At 33.0% G+C, this 20,968-nt stretch overlaps 1 protein-coding gene across 1 annotated transcript; it reads right to left on the minus strand.

The window, feature by feature from the left end:
• Positions 1-1,908: 1,908 nt before the first annotated feature.
• LOC140431930 (TNF receptor-associated factor 4-like) lies at positions 1,909-20,900 on the minus strand (the record flags this gene model as incomplete). The annotated part of the gene is made up of 4 exons (XM_072519798.1): positions 20,827-20,900; positions 18,374-18,478; positions 7,233-7,394; positions 1,909-2,117 (listed from the first exon to the last, which is right to left on the minus strand). Coding segments are annotated over exons 1-4 (506 nt in total), but the record flags the coding sequence as incomplete, so codon positions are not given.
• Positions 20,901-20,968: the final 68 nt, after the last annotated feature.

Consider the following 20,968-nt stretch of genomic DNA (forward strand, 5'->3'; position numbering starts at 1 on the left):
GATTGCACTTTATCCTAACGCCACAAGGATTTTACAACCCTGTGACGTTTCTATTTTTCGTCCATTAAAAGAAGCTTGGCGGCAATCAGTGAGAGAATGGGAAGAACAGCATCCAGGAGGGGTAGTGAATAAGGTTGTATTTGCTTCTATATTGGAGCAAGCTATAAAAAAAGCTGTAAAACTGAAACAGTAGTAAATGGATTCAAGGCTTGCGGATTGTTTCCATTTAATGCAGATGCTATTGACTACACAAAATGTTTAGGCAAAGAAGTAGTAAAAAATTTAATCATTTCAGATCATCAAAAGAAACCCAAGATGGACTATAATACTTTTGTAAATTTAAAAGAAAATCCAAAGAATAATCTACCTAGCGATGATAATTTGAATTTGTTGTTCAAAATTTGGAATTTTTTTGAACATGATCCAAAACATTCGGATAACCCAATGGTTCTAAAAAATAGAGACACAAACATTAATATTATTCAAAATGTGGTTATCACATCTCCCGTTAAAAATACTGAAATAAAAACATCAGAACAGAAGTGGTATTGAAAATGTAAATATTTCTGAGAGTAGCAGTACCAATGATATCCATTTTCAACAATATAAAACTAATGTTTATGACTTACCCTCTACAAGTAAAATTATTGTTAAACACGAATTGTTGGGTAACTTTTTAACTTCTCCTACTGTACAGGAAAGAAAAAATAAACGTAACACGGAACGACTTCCTTTTGCTATTACATCTGCACGTTATCAAGAAATGTTACGGAAAAAGGAGGAGATAAAAGAAGAGCAGGAAAAACAAAAACAAGAAAGGAAACGGAAAAGAGAAGAAAAATTAACCATAAACCAGTGTAGCAAGAAAAAGAATTCAAAAAAAGTCAAATGTTTTATTTGTTCAAATGATATTCAATTGAACAAATTAAAATGCGATGACTGTAATCTTTATTATCACGAATCTTGTATTCCTGTTAATCATAGACAGCATATACCTAACGATGGTGATCTATTTATATGTCACAACTGATTCAATCTCCAGGATAGCGATTCTGATGCTAATAACAGTAACCAAGACAGTGAGGATGAAGACATTGACGAACTTTTCACTCAATACAAAGAAGCACAAAAGCATTTATAAAATTTAATTGTGTCAACTGTATATAGGTACCCCATACCGCACAGAAATCTTAGGTTTTTCCTGTAATTTTCATTTGTTTCTAGTTTTTTATTGTGTTAAAGCAGTCGTCCAATAACTAATTTTGAGTGTCCTGTAACTAAATAAACTGTCCAATAACTATAATTTTTGTAACTATTTTTAATAAATATATATTGACAAAAAATATTTAACACCTTCTTTAAATACTTTTATCCATATTGTAATAAACTGTTTAGACTACCTTTTGTATAAATTTCAATTCAATCTGCAGAGAACAATGTGAATTACGAATTTTTAAAGTTGAAATTTTCTTAAGTGTCCAATAACTGTATGGTTTACCCTATTTCAGCTAAAGTTCCTGAAGCCTGGCATCAGACAGGGATGTGTCATGTAGCTACCGATCGAAAAGCTTGTTAATATAAAGGTAACTAGCGCTTTTAAAAAAGCATCTTACACAAAAAAGAAGAAGACAACACTAGAACATATGGAAGTGATGATACACAATTTGATAATAGACAATTGGCTGGGTCCTTTTCCTTAACATATATAACTGAAAACTGCATACTAAATAAAATCCATATAACTGATACCAATGAAATAGCAATAAAACTCTTCCAGAAGATAACAAGCAAAAAGAAAACAGCTAATGAACAGCAAGAAATGGCTGGCTGAAATAGCAAACTATTTAAAACTTCAGTCCAGGACATTATACATAAGAAAAAAACGAAAAAAATATTTCATACACTTACCTATTTGGGCACTGGACTGGTACTCGTCCACATTTGACATGATGAGCAGGAAGAGTGTCTGCAACAAATTCTTTAGTACAATATCTACAAGGTACTAGTCTTTTTGAACAGTCCCCAACTTTATGCTGGCTGAGATGTCTTCTATGAACTTTTACTCCACATTTGTTTTCACAATACAGAGGCTCATAGCCGCAATGACCCACATGGTTCTAAAAATAAATTATTATTAGTACAATAATTGCTACATCATGGACAAAATAAATAACTATATTCAAATCGACAAAAAAACTGAATTCCTGTAGTTAGCTGTATACGATGTATCACAAACAATTTTTATTTAAAAAATTCCTTATTAAAATTATATTAACCAATGAACGGCTAGCGTTACCATATGGTTACAGTGGCGCCAATCTCTAAAAGACTTGTTGGAAATTCCGTATAACGATTGCGTCATTTTACTGTCGAATATTAGTGCAGATTCTTCAAAACAAAATTACTATTAGTTGAATTAGTGTGTTGAAGTTTGTGGTATAAAATGGAGTCTCAACTAGTGGACTTCCGTCTAGAGTAAGTGTTAGAAATATTTTATTTTAAACGTAATTGTCAAAATATTGGTAATATATGATAGTAATTGATCACTTTCGTTCGATCTATGTTAGATTTTAATTTTAATGTTAAAATTTACCAGCCTTATAATTAGCACTATTTTGTAGAACGTTGCCGTATGGTAACGCTAGTCAGCTATGTGCGCTAATGTTAATTTACTGTTTATTTGTTCCAGGCGAGGTTTTACAATAGAAGAGGCCTTGAACATGGTTTATGATGATGAGATTAATATACAAGATATTCTTATAGAGCCTCCAAAATCAAATATTCACAGGGATTAAGACTCAGGTGAACAGAAAAATGTAGGTATTGTTGACAATCTTAACAGGCAACAGCTAACAGCCCCTGTTGAAGTACGATTTCATACAGAACAAGAGCAGTTTGAAGAGGATGAAAGGTACATGTAAATCTACATAGCACTGATCATGGAATAGTTATTCCGAAAACCATGGAGTTATTCACAGAACATACACTTTTTTATATTAATATACCTTTTATAAAGGAATTAAAAAAAAATTTAAATAAATAACTATATCTTATCCAAAAAAGTATTATAAATTAGTAAACTAGTAATTTCATTGTGAAAATAAGGAAAGGTATTGACATTAAATGTTTGACCTAATCTTTTTTTATCAAACTCTCACAGAGTATAATTTCATTAACATGAGCTTGGAAATAATCTGTAAAAAAATATCAATATTTTACAGGTTATATCAATTTTTTAAAATATTTTCTAGAATAGAATGAATGTTTTGAAAACGATTTCTGGATTAAATCCAAATATCAAAAACAAAACATATTTAATTGTAATAATTACGGTTTATTCTCATGTATGAGAATTCATTCACTGTAAAACATGTCACAAGAAAATGGCTTCGGAATAAGACGATGTTTTTAGCCTTACAAATCACACACATTCTCGTGCTATTAGTCCTTCCCTCAAAGACGCATTGGACAATAAACAACAGTTGATTTTCAAATCACAAAAAAGTTTTGAATCGTTCATAAAAAAATATAACACTCAATCCATTCCTCAGTCTCATTTTTGATGTATATAAAAAGATAAATTTTATAAGTTCATTAACATCTATATCTTTCAGTTTCACACAAGCAGGATGCCATATGCAAAACAAAATATATCTAAAGTATAAACACAGGCATGGGAAGCATGAATGGTGAATACCAGTAGCTTGTAAAGTAGTTAATGAAAGCACCAAATGCCGCTATATCTATAAACAGGAAGAAAAAATTCGGATGAGTGTTTTAACACCACATTGATATCAAAAACAAACACTTGCCGTATCTTAACCCTTCTTACATTAGACTTCTTGTTTGTGTTGTTTTTACTTTACAGTCAAAATAACATAACTTATGGAATGTAAAAAAAACTGTATAATCAGATAAACAAAGATATAACAAAACAATCTCTTTTGAAAATATTTTGAATAAAAATTAATATAACTACATTTGTTCATTTTTAACATCGTTATAGGGCTTTCACAATATTACAATTTAATAATCTTTAAATTGACCAAATTACAGTTTTTTGGTGTTTTGTTGTTGATTATTAGGTATTCCAAATGTATACATATGTATAATAATACATTTCGTATACCCAATACTCTGTTCTGCTGGATGGATACTACTTTTCGATAATTGAAAATTGGAACCGATCATTTGGAACAAGACATCGTTTTTCGATAAGCTAGTTTTTGTAGAGTAGCTAAAAAAGTGTGGTAGAAACAATCACTTATTCAACCTATTAGGCAGGACAATTTACCCCAAAAAAATAGGTGTAAGGTTTCAAAAATTCGCATAAAGCTATAAATTAGTATGAATGTTTGCAACAGCATTATAAATGAAATGTAAAAAGTCCCCATCAATCACACATCTGCAAAAAACCTGTTATTCAAGGTCAAAGGTCGCAAATAAGGGTTTTGGCGTTTTAGACAAACGGTAAGTTTTATTATAAAATTATATCAAACAAAAATTGTAGATCATGTTATTATCTATAAAAAATGTCTTCATACTTTTTCTCCTAAGTGTCACTATTTCGGAGATACTACGATTAAAGGGTTAAAAAACTTATGTTCTTCATAATATGCGTAAGTGTGCCGACTGCATAGATCACTGTAGCTGTATTACAAGAAAACAAAATATTTTTGATCGGAAAATTAAAAAAAGTTTACATGTTGAATAATACGGACTCTCCTCGTAATGTAAATGTTTTACTGTTTAGCTGTTTACAGCGCCTTACCAAGGCGCTTCTGTAGTAGAAGTAGCGCCATGAAATACGATATTTCGTGGCGCCGTGTCGTGGCACTACTTCCATATACTTCCAGTATAGAAGTTTCGCTTCAAAAAATGTTTCAATTTTGTTTTATCTGTAGTGAATCTTTAACTAAAAGTGAAATTGTTACTGTTGATAGTGGCAAGAAAATATTAATTGATGCATGTAGCTGATGCGAAAGAGCTGATTAATTTTCGGAATATCTGGAAAACCAGAAACTGTGACAATTCACGTGCAGTTTCGTAAAAAGTACATTCAAACGAGTTCTATTGCTGCAGCTAAAAGACACGACGAAGAAGAAGTCAGTATATCTAAAATAAGTCCTCCTATGATAGTACATGGGCAAATCTTGGGAAAAAACGTGACTATCCATCGGCATTAATACAACAAATAGCAAATATTCCTATAATAAATGATAGGATACTAAGCCTTAGCAAAAGATACGTACTAAGTACGATCGAAAGCTCGAACAACTGATCAAAAGAATTCTTAAAACGACATGGACTCCCCAGACGCCTTAAAACGAATGTTCTATTTCTGCCTTCAAAACTTCTAAACATAGCTTGCAACGAACTTTCTGATGAGTACTGAAATATCATTTTTTAAATAATTCTCCTAAAATATCGCATACAATAGCCTCCAATTGCCAAAAATGCTTATCCAAGAGCCGATTCTAAAATAAAAAAAAATTGTACAGGTAGTAATTGTAGTAAAAACACACTAACTTCCATCCTGAACGAGTATTGAGAGCTAAAAGCCCATATCCTAGCATCTACCACAAATTTTTTCACCCCAATACAAATGTAAGTTTACAAAACCACAGAATGCCATAAACATAAAATTAACATAAACATAAATAAACATAAAATTTCATCCCAGACATTCTGGGATTGTTGGATCTCCCGCAACTGACGAAATGTCCCTGAGGATGCTCTAGTGAGCGAAAGTACATGGGCAAGATTTGATTAATAAAACTGTGCTCGATATCTGCCTTTATTTTTCAAAGTTCATTTATTCGAGCATTCAACCTCATATCAATTTAATTACAAAGAAGATTTTAAGAACAACAGAGATGAAAAAACTGAAAGTGATAGCAGGTAAAACTCCCTAGAGACAGAATCCCTAATACACAAATCAGAGGCATGTGGAAAGTTCATGATATCGTCAGATGGGGACACCAAAGAAGACGAGAATGGAACCAACACATTAACAGAATGGGAAGAGAGAGCCTGAAGCCATTAACTTGCCCGAATAGTAAGAGATGGAAAACCAGCAGGTAAAAGACCACAAGCACAAGGCAGACCCCCTAAAAGATAAAAAGATAGCTCTCAGTAAACATCGCAAATACTGCTAAATTAGACCAGAATCAACTGGGCTTAAGGCCTAACATACGAAGAAGAGGACAGTAAATCGTAGAATAGGCCTCTCGGGGAAATCGCGTTATAAACACGCGAGAAGTACAGTAAACGTGTGCAAATTATGAAGAACACAGATTTTTCAATTTTTTTCACAGTTATATTTTCGAAACAATGACCATTAGCAGAAAAGTAAACAATAAATCTTTATAGATAATCAAAAATATTTGTGACTTTTGGCCTTGAATAACTTTATTTGCAGATGTGGGATTAATCAGGATTTTTTTACATTTCAATTATAGCCATATCCCGAGTGTTCGTACCAATTTTTAGCTCTATGCGAATTTTTATAACCTTTAATGTCTATTTTGGCAGGTTATATTGCATATCTAGTGAATGAGTTTCGTTAGGCAGTTAAAATATTAGTCTGATATTTAGGATATAAATGAGAGTTTCTAAAGCATTGTAACCTAACCTAACATAACCTAATCTTAGTTAAGGTTTCAAACTTATGTTTGCGTATAGTATGGAAATACCAATTTACTGTAAAATACGTGTGATCTCTAATAAGAACTGTATATTAATATGCCAGAGAGATTTCTATTTGAATTAGATTACTTCCTCAAACAAATATGATATAGTAATACAGACATAATGGAAGTGTTATCTTACTTTTGCATTGTATTGTTCTAATATCTGTTTGGAATAATGATCCCATTCAAATATAATAAATCTTCAAAAGCATCCTTGCATAAATTGTCTAAAACTTCGAGATTTAACATTTTTCTTTCATTTGAAGTAACTTTCGAATTGTCAAGTTCAACCTTTTCTATAATTTTATATTTTTATATCATTCTGTCATTAGTTTTTTTATAATTTAGGTGTTACATCAAAGATTTATACCTAACCTAATCTTAACACAAATAAACATTTTGATTTAGCTTCGATAAAGGTTCTCCAAAATAGATGTATATAATTGACATAACCTACTTTTTATGCTACAAAATTGCTGTCCAATGTATTTATTAACTATTTTAACCTGAAGGTCGAAAAGTAATATATGAAATACCTACCTCTAAAGCATGCCCTGTAAATTCCTTGTTACAAAACTCGCATCTTGTCCTTCTCTGTGGGCACGTGTACTTCAAATGGTCTTCCATCAGCACCCTAGGAATTTGCGCTCCGCACTTACTTGTGCAAGGAATAGCATCATGCTTGCAAGTGTTAAGGTGACCCTGAAAAAACCAACAAATTTTTTTTAAGAACATGGTACGGACGTCGTTATGTTCGGTTTTTAACTAACGCAGGCTTAAGTGCTCCGTAAATTGTCTTTCGTGTTTAATTTACCTTGGAAAGTATGATTATTGACTAAAATAAATGTTGTTATCTCTAAAAATGTGTAGAAGCAATTTGTTTTGTACATAATCGACGAAGCTCCTGGTGCAATTATTATCTTTGATACTGGTTATTATATCCTTTTACAAAAAATATAATTATTAATGAAAAATAACACTTGTAATTATTTTTTTATGTGTCTCACTGCTTACAGCAGTAGGATACACATACATAAGCCACAACGTAAAACTAATAACATACAGTGTGGGTCTAACAATCTATATCGTAAGACTAACCTAACATACTTAACTCTTTTTGTGATTGTTTTTTTATTTTCTTAATTGCTTAAAGTTTGCTGGGAAATTTTTTTTTCCATGCTATTCAAACTGTTACTTTGATAGATTTTTAAAATTTTCAAAGTACATCATTTTTGTCTACATCATTATTTATACGCGTAGTTTATGCTGATGGTAGTCGCATCGATCACAGCATAGAAGAAATATTCGGAATGCCAAATTTGTTTTGAAAATTCCACGTTACATTACTTAAGGTTTACTTAGACCGTTTATGAGCTCAAGATTTCAGGCACCCTCAAGTCTGGATCCAACGGAACGTGGAGCGGCGTTCATAAATAGTTCACAATTTGGCGAAGAGAAATAGAAAATAGAAAACTCTTACGACGTGAATAGAAGCTGGTACGGTAAATGTCTTGGTAATTTTACTATGGAGTCGTCTGAATTAACCAACTTACTAAAATTTCTACTGCCGACACTGTTGGGGTACAAAATATGTATGTATGTATGTACAGCGTTAACAGGCCTTTTAGGCCCATTGCTGGATGGATAATTTCCATCGTTTTCTATTCTTAGCTAACAACTTCCAATCTCTGATTCCCATCTCTCTGACATCTTCCATCACTGCATCTCTCCATTTCTTTCTTGGTCTTCCTCTCTTTTTTTTGCCCTCAGGTACTCTCCAAGCAATATTCTTGACTAGTCTATTACCTTGCATTCTTTCTAGATGGCCGAGCCATTCTAGTCTACGTTTTTTCACCACATTTGTTATTGTAGGGTTAGCATACAACTGATACACTTCTGCATTAGTTCGTCTTCTCCATTCTCCTTCTACTACTTTTCCACCAAATATTCTGCGAAGTATCTTTCTTTCCCATGCTTCCAATTTGTTCTGTACGGTTTTGTTCATAGTCCATGTCTCGGCAGCGTATAGCATTGTGGGTCTAATTATAGTTTTGTATACTCTTATTTTTGTATTAAACAAAATATACTAACTAAATTTAAACCTGGATGTTCGAGGGGACACGCTCCATCGGTTTGACCACATTTTATGGGTAGGTCGAGTAAATTTATCAAAAAGTAAATATTCAATAATTTCACAGTAACTTCAACAGTGCGCTATACCAGCAATCATCCTCATGGTACGATAGAGCTGAGTGCCTACCCTTTCTACATATGAACTTTTGAGTCAGACTGGAGCACAATTGTCAGCAGTCAATGAAACAAGATCCAAGCATTGTATCAGAGAATGGAAGCTTGTGTTTCCCAGGTGGTAATGTTTTGTAAAGCCTGTTTTGACTCTGAGCTGATTCCTGCTTGTTTTCTAGTACCAGCCGTATTAGCGCATGTCCGTCCAATATACATTTTGTCATGTGCTTAACCGGGTATACTTTTCCAGTAAGAATTATGTTGTTTTTAGCCTTTCATTGCATTCTTCACTGGTGACTCCCAACTCACACCAGTGTGACGTTATCAGTCCCTCGGAGTTCTTCTTGGTATTTTCACACTATCCTATAGTTCACCTAAATGGATTCTAAAATCCCCCATGGCTGCTTAATTATCTATCTCTTTAATTTGAAAACCATCATATTAATTTCTCTTGCACAATGCAAGATTACATAACACTCTGTCTGAAAGATGTAACCGTTTCAAAAGATTTAAAAGAAACTCATTATATATTTCGATTATATTTTTTTTTAATAAAACTAATAGCCCCATCTATCTGTCAAGTACCTACCTGTAGCCGACTCAAGGATTCTTCTGTAATTCCCAAATATATCCGGTAGATGAGCATATTTTTCAACTTGTCACTCACGCCCAATTTCCAGATTCAGGCGCCATGATAGCGCTTCGCTCTTTTCTGTTAAGACCGTCCAACCGTTAAGACGTGTTTCCAAAGTGGGTCTCAATTCAGAGGTGAGCAAATAAATCCTTTTCTTGTCCATATTTCAGATAGATATTTATTTTTTTAGACCCTTATTGGAGAGGCTATAATGCTGATATTATATTTCTAATACTCGTCGCAAGATAGTATTGCTATGGAGTTATTCCAGATCATGGCCCAGTAGCAGTATCTTTTTATGGAATCCCTAACCCCTCTTATCTAGGATGGTGGTGATTTGATATAGTACGTAGCTGAATCAATGGTTTATTTGGTGACTGATTAAATAAGAAGAGAAACAGAGCAGATTAAGGTTGTACCAATTTTTATTATACCTACTTTCAAGACAACAGAAATGATTATGAACTAAAAAAAAAAAATGAAAATATAGTGAAGTGTTCTAATTTAATTTGAAGGTTTATTTTCTTCACTGTTCCTAGTTGATAAATAACTATATTATTTTCAATGTAAACAAATTTCGAAATTTGGGGTTAATATATATATACATTCATTTTCTTTATAACCAATTCTTAATTTAATACGATACAAAGATTTTTTGTTTATGATAATGTTAACATAAAATAATATTTTGGAATCCCTTTGGGATGACGTAACTTTTAATGTTTTCTTTTTGTTCATTACTAAGAAATAATAAAGAATAGTTTTCTTGTAAACTTTCAATAAATCTTAATTTTTTTTTTGCTCTTCCCCTTCGAGGATAAACCAGGGGTGGCGTCCAATAATAAATAATAATTTCATATTATCTAATTGTGCTTGAATTTAAAATACGATATAGTTTCTATAACCCCGCCCTATTCTCTTCGACAACGAGCGATTCTGGCCTTGTAATATTATTGTAGCACGGTAGGGTTACAAAATGGCGCCCAACGTGGGGCATGTATTAGATTTGCTCCATTTGTACCTTCGTTACAAAATGTCGCCCAGCGTGTGGGGCTTTTGAATATTCCTGTATCTTCAGTTTTTTTTCAATATTATTAGTTGTTTTGTACCCCCCTGTATATGTGGTTAATTAAGTCTGTATGTTTTGAACCATTTTTTTGGTTAAATTGTGTATTTGTTTTATCCAATTTTTCATTAAATCAACACTGCTACTATTTTAGAATTTTTTGCAAAGTATTTATATGTATTCGTTTTTAGTCTTCGTAAAATTACGTAGAAATATTTCCGTCTATTTTCTGAGATCAAAATAAAACGTATTTGGAATGATGTGATGTAAACATTCACTGCTTAATTTCTTTTTGTCGGTATTCTTAATGCGAACGATATTAATTTGTGTATTTACAGACTCGTCTATAATAAACATTCCATGTTAGAGAAATTTTGTTTATGTCCATAAATTAATTCGTATCTAAACGATGGCTTTCTTTGCAGTTCAGTCTATTATTTGTTTATAGGAACCATAATAATTATATTCCTCAATGTGTTTATTTTAAATAAACGAAATGGCTCTTAGCCTTCGGTATTTGAAAAATCAATTAAGTGAATTTTATTTCTTGATCTTGATTCATGGTTTTTATTCGCAGCTGGGAATTATACCTATATACAGGCTGTCCCGACCTACGTAATTTTAAAATGTGTTATCTGGATTTTTGCAGAATACTTTTTTGGGTGTTTTTGATATAATATCTGTTATCTGTTAAATTTTCTTTTTAATTTGTTTTCGTTTATTTTAAAAATTTATTTTTTCATAGTTTAACTTTTTCATACTTTGAAAAGAAAATTTTATTTCCTGAAAAGGAAAATGCTTTCTATATTTTACAGTCCATGGTTCTTTTGTTTTAAAAGTATAAGGAAGTAATGATATGACTTCGTTTCTCTCTGCCTAAGGCGTCTTTGTTGAGAATATAGAGCGGAAATATTGTTATTCTCCTTCTGTTATGTTAATTTTATGTCTTTGTGTGGTCAGATGTAGTAGAAGTATGTTTTTGGTACTGGAATTTATTGTTATTTGTGGTTTTACCTTTTTCTTTTCTCGAGATGTCCTGTAGGACGTACAGGCACGTGACCTGTATTATTGTATCTTGAGTTATTTGTGTGATGTCAGACTGTTGTATAAGCAGCAGCTTTCTTTTTTTGTCGTTGACATTTTTGCGGTCTTCTAATAGTTTATTAGACCACATATATCTTTTTGCTTTGAGACTTTTGGCTAAGGCTCAAAAGCTTTCATTTATTATCTTGTGTTCATGATATGGCACAAGTGAGGTTGAAGTAGTTTGCTGTTGTCTATTGTGACTCTTTGTATATACAGAGGTGAAACAACCCGCTGCCGCCTATTGTGAATTTACCTTTTATCTTTATGTCGACGTTAAGACCACGTTTGTTTAACAATTGAAATAGTTCTGGTACTACCGTTAAATGACCCACTGAGAATTAAAAGTTTATATTATTTTGACTCTGTTGGAGTTCTGCTAAAGAATGGTAAACATTTCTTTGTGATTTGTATGACGACCATATTGGATTCAATTAGGTGTCAAAAATGTTTTACTATTCAACTTTTTTTATTGTTGTGGTGTGTTACATCCAACATCACGATTTTTTATTATTGACGATGGATTGTAATATTTTTCTATTTCTTAGGAAGATTGTAATGATTCTTTCGTTCCTTTTAAGTCTTATCGTAAGTTTTGTTTCGTGGAAGACTCTTATGATTTTTTTGTTTCTTTTGGAAACAACAGTTTTAGACTAAACTGTTTGTGTATCGATTATGGTTTGTATGCCATATACCCATTTTCTTTCTTCTTCTCCAAGATTATGTATTAACGGTTTGGATTTATTTTCTTCTTTTGTCCTTTTGCCAGTCTTCTTGTTGGAAATTTTCCGCTGTGATCAATCCCAGAGGATATTCTTATGGAACTATTGGCCATCCTGTCTTTCTTCTTGTGCGTTAGTTCAATTTTCAACCAGTTGTTGGAAATTCATTTATTGCTTGACTGTCATAGTCAACTTTATTATTGTTTGATGCTATTTAGGTTGTCTACCTAGTGGATAACCATAGCGAAACTTGCTAAAGCTACTTAGTAGGCCACCCGCCTTTGTTGAGCTGGAAGCATCCCTCTTTTCGCTCCCAGAAACTTTAACACTGGTCTGTTCCACACTTTTGGTTAGGTTAGAGCCATATTTATAGAAATCTGCCATTGGTCGTTGTGCCTAATAGCCAACGAACTGTACCTGATGTCGATTCATCAAATCGAGCATCCAGTTTAATTTTGCATGTAAATATGTCGTGATTTTTGTTTATTTTTTATTGTTTTATTTAGACCTAAAAGCTTATCAACCAGTCAGTGTTTCGACGGATAATTCAGATTTGTCTGGAACCGAATAAATCGGTTTTCTTAAATTTTTAATACCTTTCTTCTAAAATGTTCAGTCCATTCTTAATTTTTAATTTTTTAGTTGATTCCCTTTACGCCTTTGCGTACTTAATCTTTGCTACCTTCTCCAGCGACTATTCAATCCCTCCGTGGCCCGTGTACAGGAAGAGTTGCGCTAACGCGAACTTTATCCTGGAGAGGATTCGTTTCCTTTCCAAATTTTTTTGGCGTGGGGTCAGTACAGCACTGATACCCTAGTACTTAGTACATTGAATACCACTTTGCTTCGGCAAATCTGTCCCCTAGTGCTTCTTTCCCTTCAGGAAGTTGACACGTTTCAATTATTTTTTTTTGAGCTGTCTCGACAACCCTTGTTTTATGTCGGTGGTGTTGACTATTAGTCAGGGAGCATCCTGCTATAGTCAAGTGGATTAGTGGACCTATCCCTATTCCAATTAATAATTTTGTGTATCTCAGATGTTGTCGCAAAGAGACGAGCCTCTGGAAGTAGTGTAGGAGACTCCGCACGTCGATCTCCAGAGCAACTCAGTTTGGCTCGCACCCCAGTTCGTTGAACTGTTTTACTTTTTATTATTATAATATTGATCATTTATTGTGTTCAATATGTCTATATATATATATGTATATATGTTGTATTTCTTTTCGACATAAATTTTATTTTTATCTTATCTTATTCTACTTCGGTATTATTCTCTCTCTAGTTTGTATTGATCGAGATCTTAAGTTTATGCTACCCCGACCAAGAACCTATATTGATTTTAAGGGTGTTTGCAAAATTTAATCTCATTTTATTTTTAGAATGCCTTGGTAGAGTGTGATATTTTTATGCTTATGTTAGTTTATATTACAATAAATTGTACATACCTTTAGTTGTCTTCAAGTGGATACAAAATTCAATTTATCTTATTTTACGGATTTATAAATCCAAGTAATTTTTTTGGTATCTATACCAAAGATATCAAGATTCCTCTGTCTAGTTACCAATGATAGTTCATTATAGTATCTGTTCATTTTGCCTAAGTTTTACTCTTAGTGTGAAGACCTTCGAATTTCGACTCTCTATTCGAAACCCCCCAAAATAATGTTTGAAAAGATTATTGCTGTCTAACATCCTATATTCTGAATGGCCAGACACTGAGGAAGGCTAGGGATGAAGTAAGCGGATTCCCGCTAGTTGACTCGTCGGAATGATAAGCCATTCATAATTGTATTTCAGTAATAAATCTAGAATAACAGCCTCCCGCGTCAGGAAACTTTTTTTAGTTCTCCAATACCTGTTTAGTTATGTAATCTAGAATTATTTAGACCCTACCCGAAGTTGACCCTACCCGAAGTTGACCCTACCCGAAGTTGACCTACCAATGTTGTCCCTATTATAGGCGGATGATACACGTTAGTTATCACAAATTCTAGTTGTCATACTAATAACTAAACATCAGCCTTTTTTTGTTTCTAAATATAGATGTGTCTTGCAGAAATTCTGATGTCTACCTTTCCCAGTAAACTTATTAAGGCTTGTCTTTGTAGAACTTTAATGTACCAAATTTTGAACTATTAGTAACTCTTTCCTTTTATTTGTGTATTTCTAAATGTGTCTATAACGACGCGCTGCGTTATTACCTTATGTTATTCGTGGATTAAGTCATAGATGAAAGACTCTATGCTTCCGAACAAACGATGACACATTTGTACTTTGTATCTTATGGCGTTAATGATACGATTGTATTATTATTCTTATGTTATTCGTGGATTAAGTCATAGATGAAAGACTCTATGCTTCCGAACAAACGATGACACATTTGTATTTTGTATCTTATGGCGTTAATGATACGATTGTATTATTATTCTTATGTTATTCGTGGATTAAGTCATAGATGAAAGACTCTACGCTTCCGAACAAACGATAACATTATTTTTTTTGTGTTTTATTGTGTTAGGTCTCATAACGACTACGCAGTAAATTATCTGTTTTGTATCTTGGTGACAACACTAGTATGTTTTGCTTTATATTACTTATGAAATTTCAAATAATAATATCTTAATTATATTATTTCAATTGAATGCGAGCATTTGGTCTCAAATAATGATTTGTAGATATGTTTTGTTTTATTCAGCTTTGTTCATGATATTGGTTATAGATGAAATACCCTACGCATTTTGAGAGTGAGAATGCAATTTTTTTTGTTTACATTTTTATAGTTGAGTCATTTCTATGCGTTCTGTTTCGCTTTGTTCTGAAATCTTTGAGTTGTTCCCACGTGAGTTGTGAAAGAAGGATTCTGTGAGTCCAGATTGTAGCTACATTTGTCCATTCTGTTTGTCTTACCTCTCCGTATATCTATTCCCACTTTTGAAAAGGTTAGTATGGTGTGCCACCATGCCTAGTCCGATTCCACGCTGGTACCCAGTTGAAATCGTGGGGAGGGCTGTGTAACCGTTTCAAAAGATTTAAAAGAAACTCATTATATATTTCGATTATATTTTTTTTTAATAAAACTAATAGCCCCATCTATCTGTCAAGTACCTACCTGTAGCCGACTCAAGGATTCTTCTGTAATTCCCAAATATATCCGGTAGATGAGCATATTTTTCAACTTGTCACTCACGCCCAATTTCCAGATTCAGGCGCCATGATAGCGCTTCGCTCTTTTCTGTTAAGACCGTCCAACCGTTAAGACGTGTTTCCAAAGTGGGTCTCAATTCAGAGGTGAGCAAATAAATCCTTTTCTTGTCCATATTTCAGATAGATATTTATTTTTTTAGACCCTTATTGGAGAGGCTATAATGCTGATATTATATTTCTAATACTCGTCGCAAGATAGTATTGCTATGGAGTTATTCCAGATCATGGCCCAGTAGCAGTATCTTTTTATGGAATCCCTAACCCCTCTTATCTAGGATGGTGGTGATTTGATATAGTACGTAGCTGAATCAATGGTTTATTTGGTGACTGATTAAATAAGAAGAGAAACAGAGCAGATTAAGGTTGTACCAATTTTTATTATACCTACTTTCAAGACAACAGAAATGATTATGAACTAAAAAAAAAAATGAAAATATAGTGAAGTGTTCTAATTTAATTTGAAGGTTTATTTTCTTCACTGTTCCTAGTTGATAAATAACTATATTATTTTCAATGTAACTCTGAGATAGCGCGTGGTTAATATATATATACATTCATTTTCTTTATAACCAATTCTTAATTTAATACGATACAAAGATTTTTTGTTTATGATAATGTTAACATAAAATAATATTTTGGAATCCCTTTGGGATGACGTAACTTTTAATGTTTTCTTTTTGTTCATTACTAAGAAATAATAAAGAATAGTTTTCTTGTAAACTTTCAATAAATCTTAATTTTTTTTTTGCTCTTCCCCTTCGAGGATAAACCAGGGGTGGCGTCCAATAATAAATAATAATTTCATATTATCTAATTGTGCTTGAATTTAAAATACGATATAGTTTCTATAACCCCGCCCTATTCTCTTCGACAACGAGCGATTCTGGCCTTGTAATATTATTGTAGCACGGTAGGGTTACAAAGAGAGAGGTATATTCTCCTAGTGGAATACAAATGTTTAGATTTTCATCTCTACTAAATATTCCTACACCTGACTCTTCTCCAGTTTTAGACCATTCTGTGTACTACTCGGTCCTTTCATCCTGAGTTGTTTCCTCTATCTACCCCATCCATCTAGTGGGCATATGTTTACTTGAACAGCTACTTTAGGCCTGTATCTTACTGTATTGTCAGATGTCATTAACCATTCAAAATTCCTGATTTCATTTATGATTTTTTCTTCTTCTTCTTGTGTCACTCCTATCGGAGATTGGAAATCATCAAGGCTATCCTGACTTTGTTTACACCTGACCTAAAGAGTTCATTAGTGGTACAGCCAAACCACTCTCTCAAATTACGCAACCATGACATTCTTCTACGGCCTGGATTCCGTTTTCCTTCTATTTTTCCTTGCATTATATTTTGAAGTAATGCGTATTTATGTCCTCTCATCAGGTGACCCAAATATTCGAGTTTTCTTCGTTTGATCGTTGACAAAATACTCTGAGATAGCGCGTTCCTTCGCATTACTTCAAAGTTGGTAACTCTTTCAACCCAACTTATCTTCAGCATTCGACGGTAGCACCACATCTCGAAACTTTCAATATTTTTTATATTGTTCTGCTTGAGAGTCCAGGTCTCTACACCGTATAATAGCGTGTTAAATACGTAGCTCCTTAGCATTCGGAGAGGGAAGCTTATATCTCTGTTGCAGAAGAATTTCCTCATCTTTATGAAAGTGGCCCTGGCAATTTCGATACGTCTTTATGATTTTACAATGTCCTAATTACGCTGCTCAGGGGAATTTCACAAGTTTGTATAATAGGGTTTTTCTCTACCCTGTATAGTAAACTGTTGGAAGACCGATAAATGCAGCTGAGATGTTTAATTTTGTGTCAATGACCTTAACCACATAACTTCAATTTTGGTCGAAAACCTGCTTGTTCTTCATCAGGTCTGAATCCGTTTTGCATGGACCCCTCTAGTAGTTTGTAGGTTATGTAAAGAGTAATTGGTCTATAGTCTAGTTTTGTGTTTTCGGCAAGCTTTCCGGACTTCTGATGATCACTTTGGTACGTTTAAATTCTTGTGGTATGTTTCCAGTTTGCACGATATGTGAAAAAGCGTGTTCGTCAAGATTGTGTATACTTGCCACAATTTATTAGGAATGTACAAGTGAAACTTTGCCGAATCCTGGAGTAGGAGTGAGAGTGTTCGGTTTTTGAAACTTCATTTTTTAGGTTTCGCTTTAGATGTACATGTTGTTACGATTTCTAGATATGACTGTCTTTTGGCGTTGTGCAGGAGCATCTTTGCTTAGATTTCTTGGCCTTTTTAAAATCCCATCCCGGACAAGGGATATCAGTGATTGAAGGATTTGTATCCCTACTTCTATTATAACTCTACTCGTTGCATTATTGTTAAAACAATTGTAAAATAAGAGTTTCTAAAATTAACTGTGCTCGATTAAAATAAAAATACTTAAACTGGCAATCTGCAATATTCCTTCAACATCAATTTGTACCTTGCTTGAGTATAGAATACATATCATATTATAGATACTAAGTAATTGTGTACTGAAAAACTATCGTTATGATTGATGTGGCTTTATATCTTTATATATATTTATAATTATTTTTAGTTGCGTCCATATTTTTGAGCCTCTCTAGTAAAACTGTCAACAAATTGCAAACTTGTCAACAAATGAATAAAGGAAAATTTACTATATACATTGCGTCTGTCAGATTTAGTGCCAATTTTAATATTCTCCAATATACTAATTACCTACCTTAAGTTTCCTAAGTTCATCCGACCATTTGCAACCTTCCTTATGATGAATGCAATAGACAATAGAGCTCATAATAGCCTTCTCTGATTCAGGATCCGAGTAAATCTGCAACAAAAGAGAAAAAATTGAAATTCCACATCTTAACTCTCACACAACGGTACTTTTAACGCATTTTCCTCATTTTACAGGCCGCGACCGTGGCCAGACCTTGCGATACATGTGAACGAGGCAAGTAACTAGAGATGGGCGAAAACGTAATGATTTTATATCATTATTTTTGTTGAATGTCTAGGCATCTTTTAAACTCATGAAATAAGACATTTAAAACTTAACCGACCTAAAACGAAATCAAATAAGCACATGAGAAACCTATGAGTTTTCCTACGTTCTGGTTATATCGATGTTATCTTCCTTGTGAGTGCAATATCCTGTAAATTTTGTAACATTTGACTTAATGTTGAAAGTAGTAAAATTTATATAACAGTCAGTCGAACAACAAAAAATCGTAAAGCTACTTTATAGCAGCACTATTACTTCGGGCTTGTATATATCCATCTTTAGCAATAAAAAGTTACGTATGAAAGCATTGGTTAAGTGCTTACAATAATTGCTAATTCCTATTTCTGAATCACTTGATTTCTTTGAATGCTAATTTGATTCAGTTCCCACAGAAACCGACATCTATGTATTTATCAATAAACACTGGATTTTATATTTTAGAGGTCAATTTGAGGGTCACATAGCTTATAGTCAGTCGATGATGAATAACTTCCTGATGCATTTTTAAAAAGTATTAAAAGTTAGAGAACTCAAGTCTCCAGGTTCGGTAATAACTGTCTTGGCATCAAACAACTTGATTGTTGTTACTACAATGATACAATATTTAAAAAATGATAATATGCATTTTAACAGATAAAAATTCTTTGTTATTGTTATTTTAAGATAGTTAATTATTGATTTGCATTATTTCAAAAAATAATTTCGACACATCTATATAATAAAGTAGCGGAAGCTGTACCTAAAAGCACGGAAAGTGCTAGTACAATATTTGTCCTAGTATAGAAAAGCATAAAAATTGAATACACAATGTTAATAATAGGAAGCTGTTCTTAATATCTTCTTCTTCGCTTAGATTAGATTTTGTTCCGTATTCACAAGGACATTATAGCCGCCTTCCTAAATAGTCCATTCGTCAGAAATTTGATCTTTAAAAATGAGACGAACAAGCTGAATTTTGCTGATAATCTAAATTTTGGGACCCCAAAAAGGAAGCAAAAAAGTTTGCCATTCTTACCCCCGGGCTTCACCCTAAAACCACCCCTCGTAGGGGGAGGAACGAAAAACATCATTTACCAAGAATCTGTACGCCTTAGTTCAAATAAGAAATGTAGCTAAGACAATTTTGAACAAAAATTGTTTATTAGCACTTTTTGCGTAAAATGAACCGTCCTCTCAGAAAAAACGCTTGAAGGGACCGGCGATTTTGACTGTCAGTTACAAGTGCTATCAATTTTTTAAATTAAATTTGTATCAACTTCACCGTAAAGATTCGATATGCTGGCTAATTGCGAACAAGACCTTCAAAATCTAATTAACTAGACCTATGACCAGTATGGATTAAAACTCAACGTTAAGAAAGCTAAAGATATGATAGTAAAGAAAATTATATACAGGATGAAGGTAGAAAGGTCGGATGATCTCATACTAAACAGATTAGAGAAGCTCGTGTGTCTCTGCTGTAATATTTATGAGTACTGAGATCCAACCAAAGAAATTAAAAGCCGAATATAATGAGCCTGAGCTACATTTGTAAAAATGAACGTACTTTGCAGTCTCAATTTTATTATTGACCTTCGCATTCGAATGCCATATTGCTATATCTTTCCAGTGCTACTGTATGAAGTTTAACCGTGAACTTTAAGTGAGGCTTTGCTTAAACGCTTAGAATCCATTGAGATGTGGGGGTATACAGACAACAAATAAGAATAAGCTGGGTCGACAGACATGAGACACCCTGAAAAATATAAACTTTTACATCTAATCATTTAGGTAAAGATCCAAGGCAAACGTGGTTCCGGTAGAACAAGAAAATCATGGCTAAAAAATCTAAGACAATGATACGAAAATCGACTACACCATTATTTAGAGCTGCTGGGAACTAGAAGGGGCTATTGTATTACCCAGAAATTTGTCGAAAACAAACTACCTACTGGAGTTTAGATTTGCTAGATTTGTAAAAAGGACGAAAATGAAAATTACAACAACAGCAGATCAGAAATGTATAAGAAATGGAAAATTCGATGAGTTATCTTCAGTAAGATAAAAATTAATAATAAAGAATTTATTATATTTGTTCCTACATATTTGTTGCAACACGAAAATTGGCAGTATACTATTCTTGATAGAATTGACTATTTTTAAAAGCTTTAACTATATCATTAAAAATAACATACCTCTTTATCCAAAGGCTGTAGAACTGACATATTTCACACAGCACCTATGATTATCTAAGAGACTTCAGAATCATCAAAATCGTACAAAACTGTTACGAGACAATACTGATTATTATATGTAATAAGCAGTTTTAGATGCAAC

Source organism: Diabrotica undecimpunctata, unplaced genomic scaffold (assembly GCF_040954645.1).
Source record: "Diabrotica undecimpunctata isolate CICGRU unplaced genomic scaffold, icDiaUnde3 ctg00000958.1, whole genome shotgun sequence".
Taxonomy (NCBI): domain Eukaryota; kingdom Metazoa; phylum Arthropoda; class Insecta; order Coleoptera; family Chrysomelidae; genus Diabrotica; species Diabrotica undecimpunctata.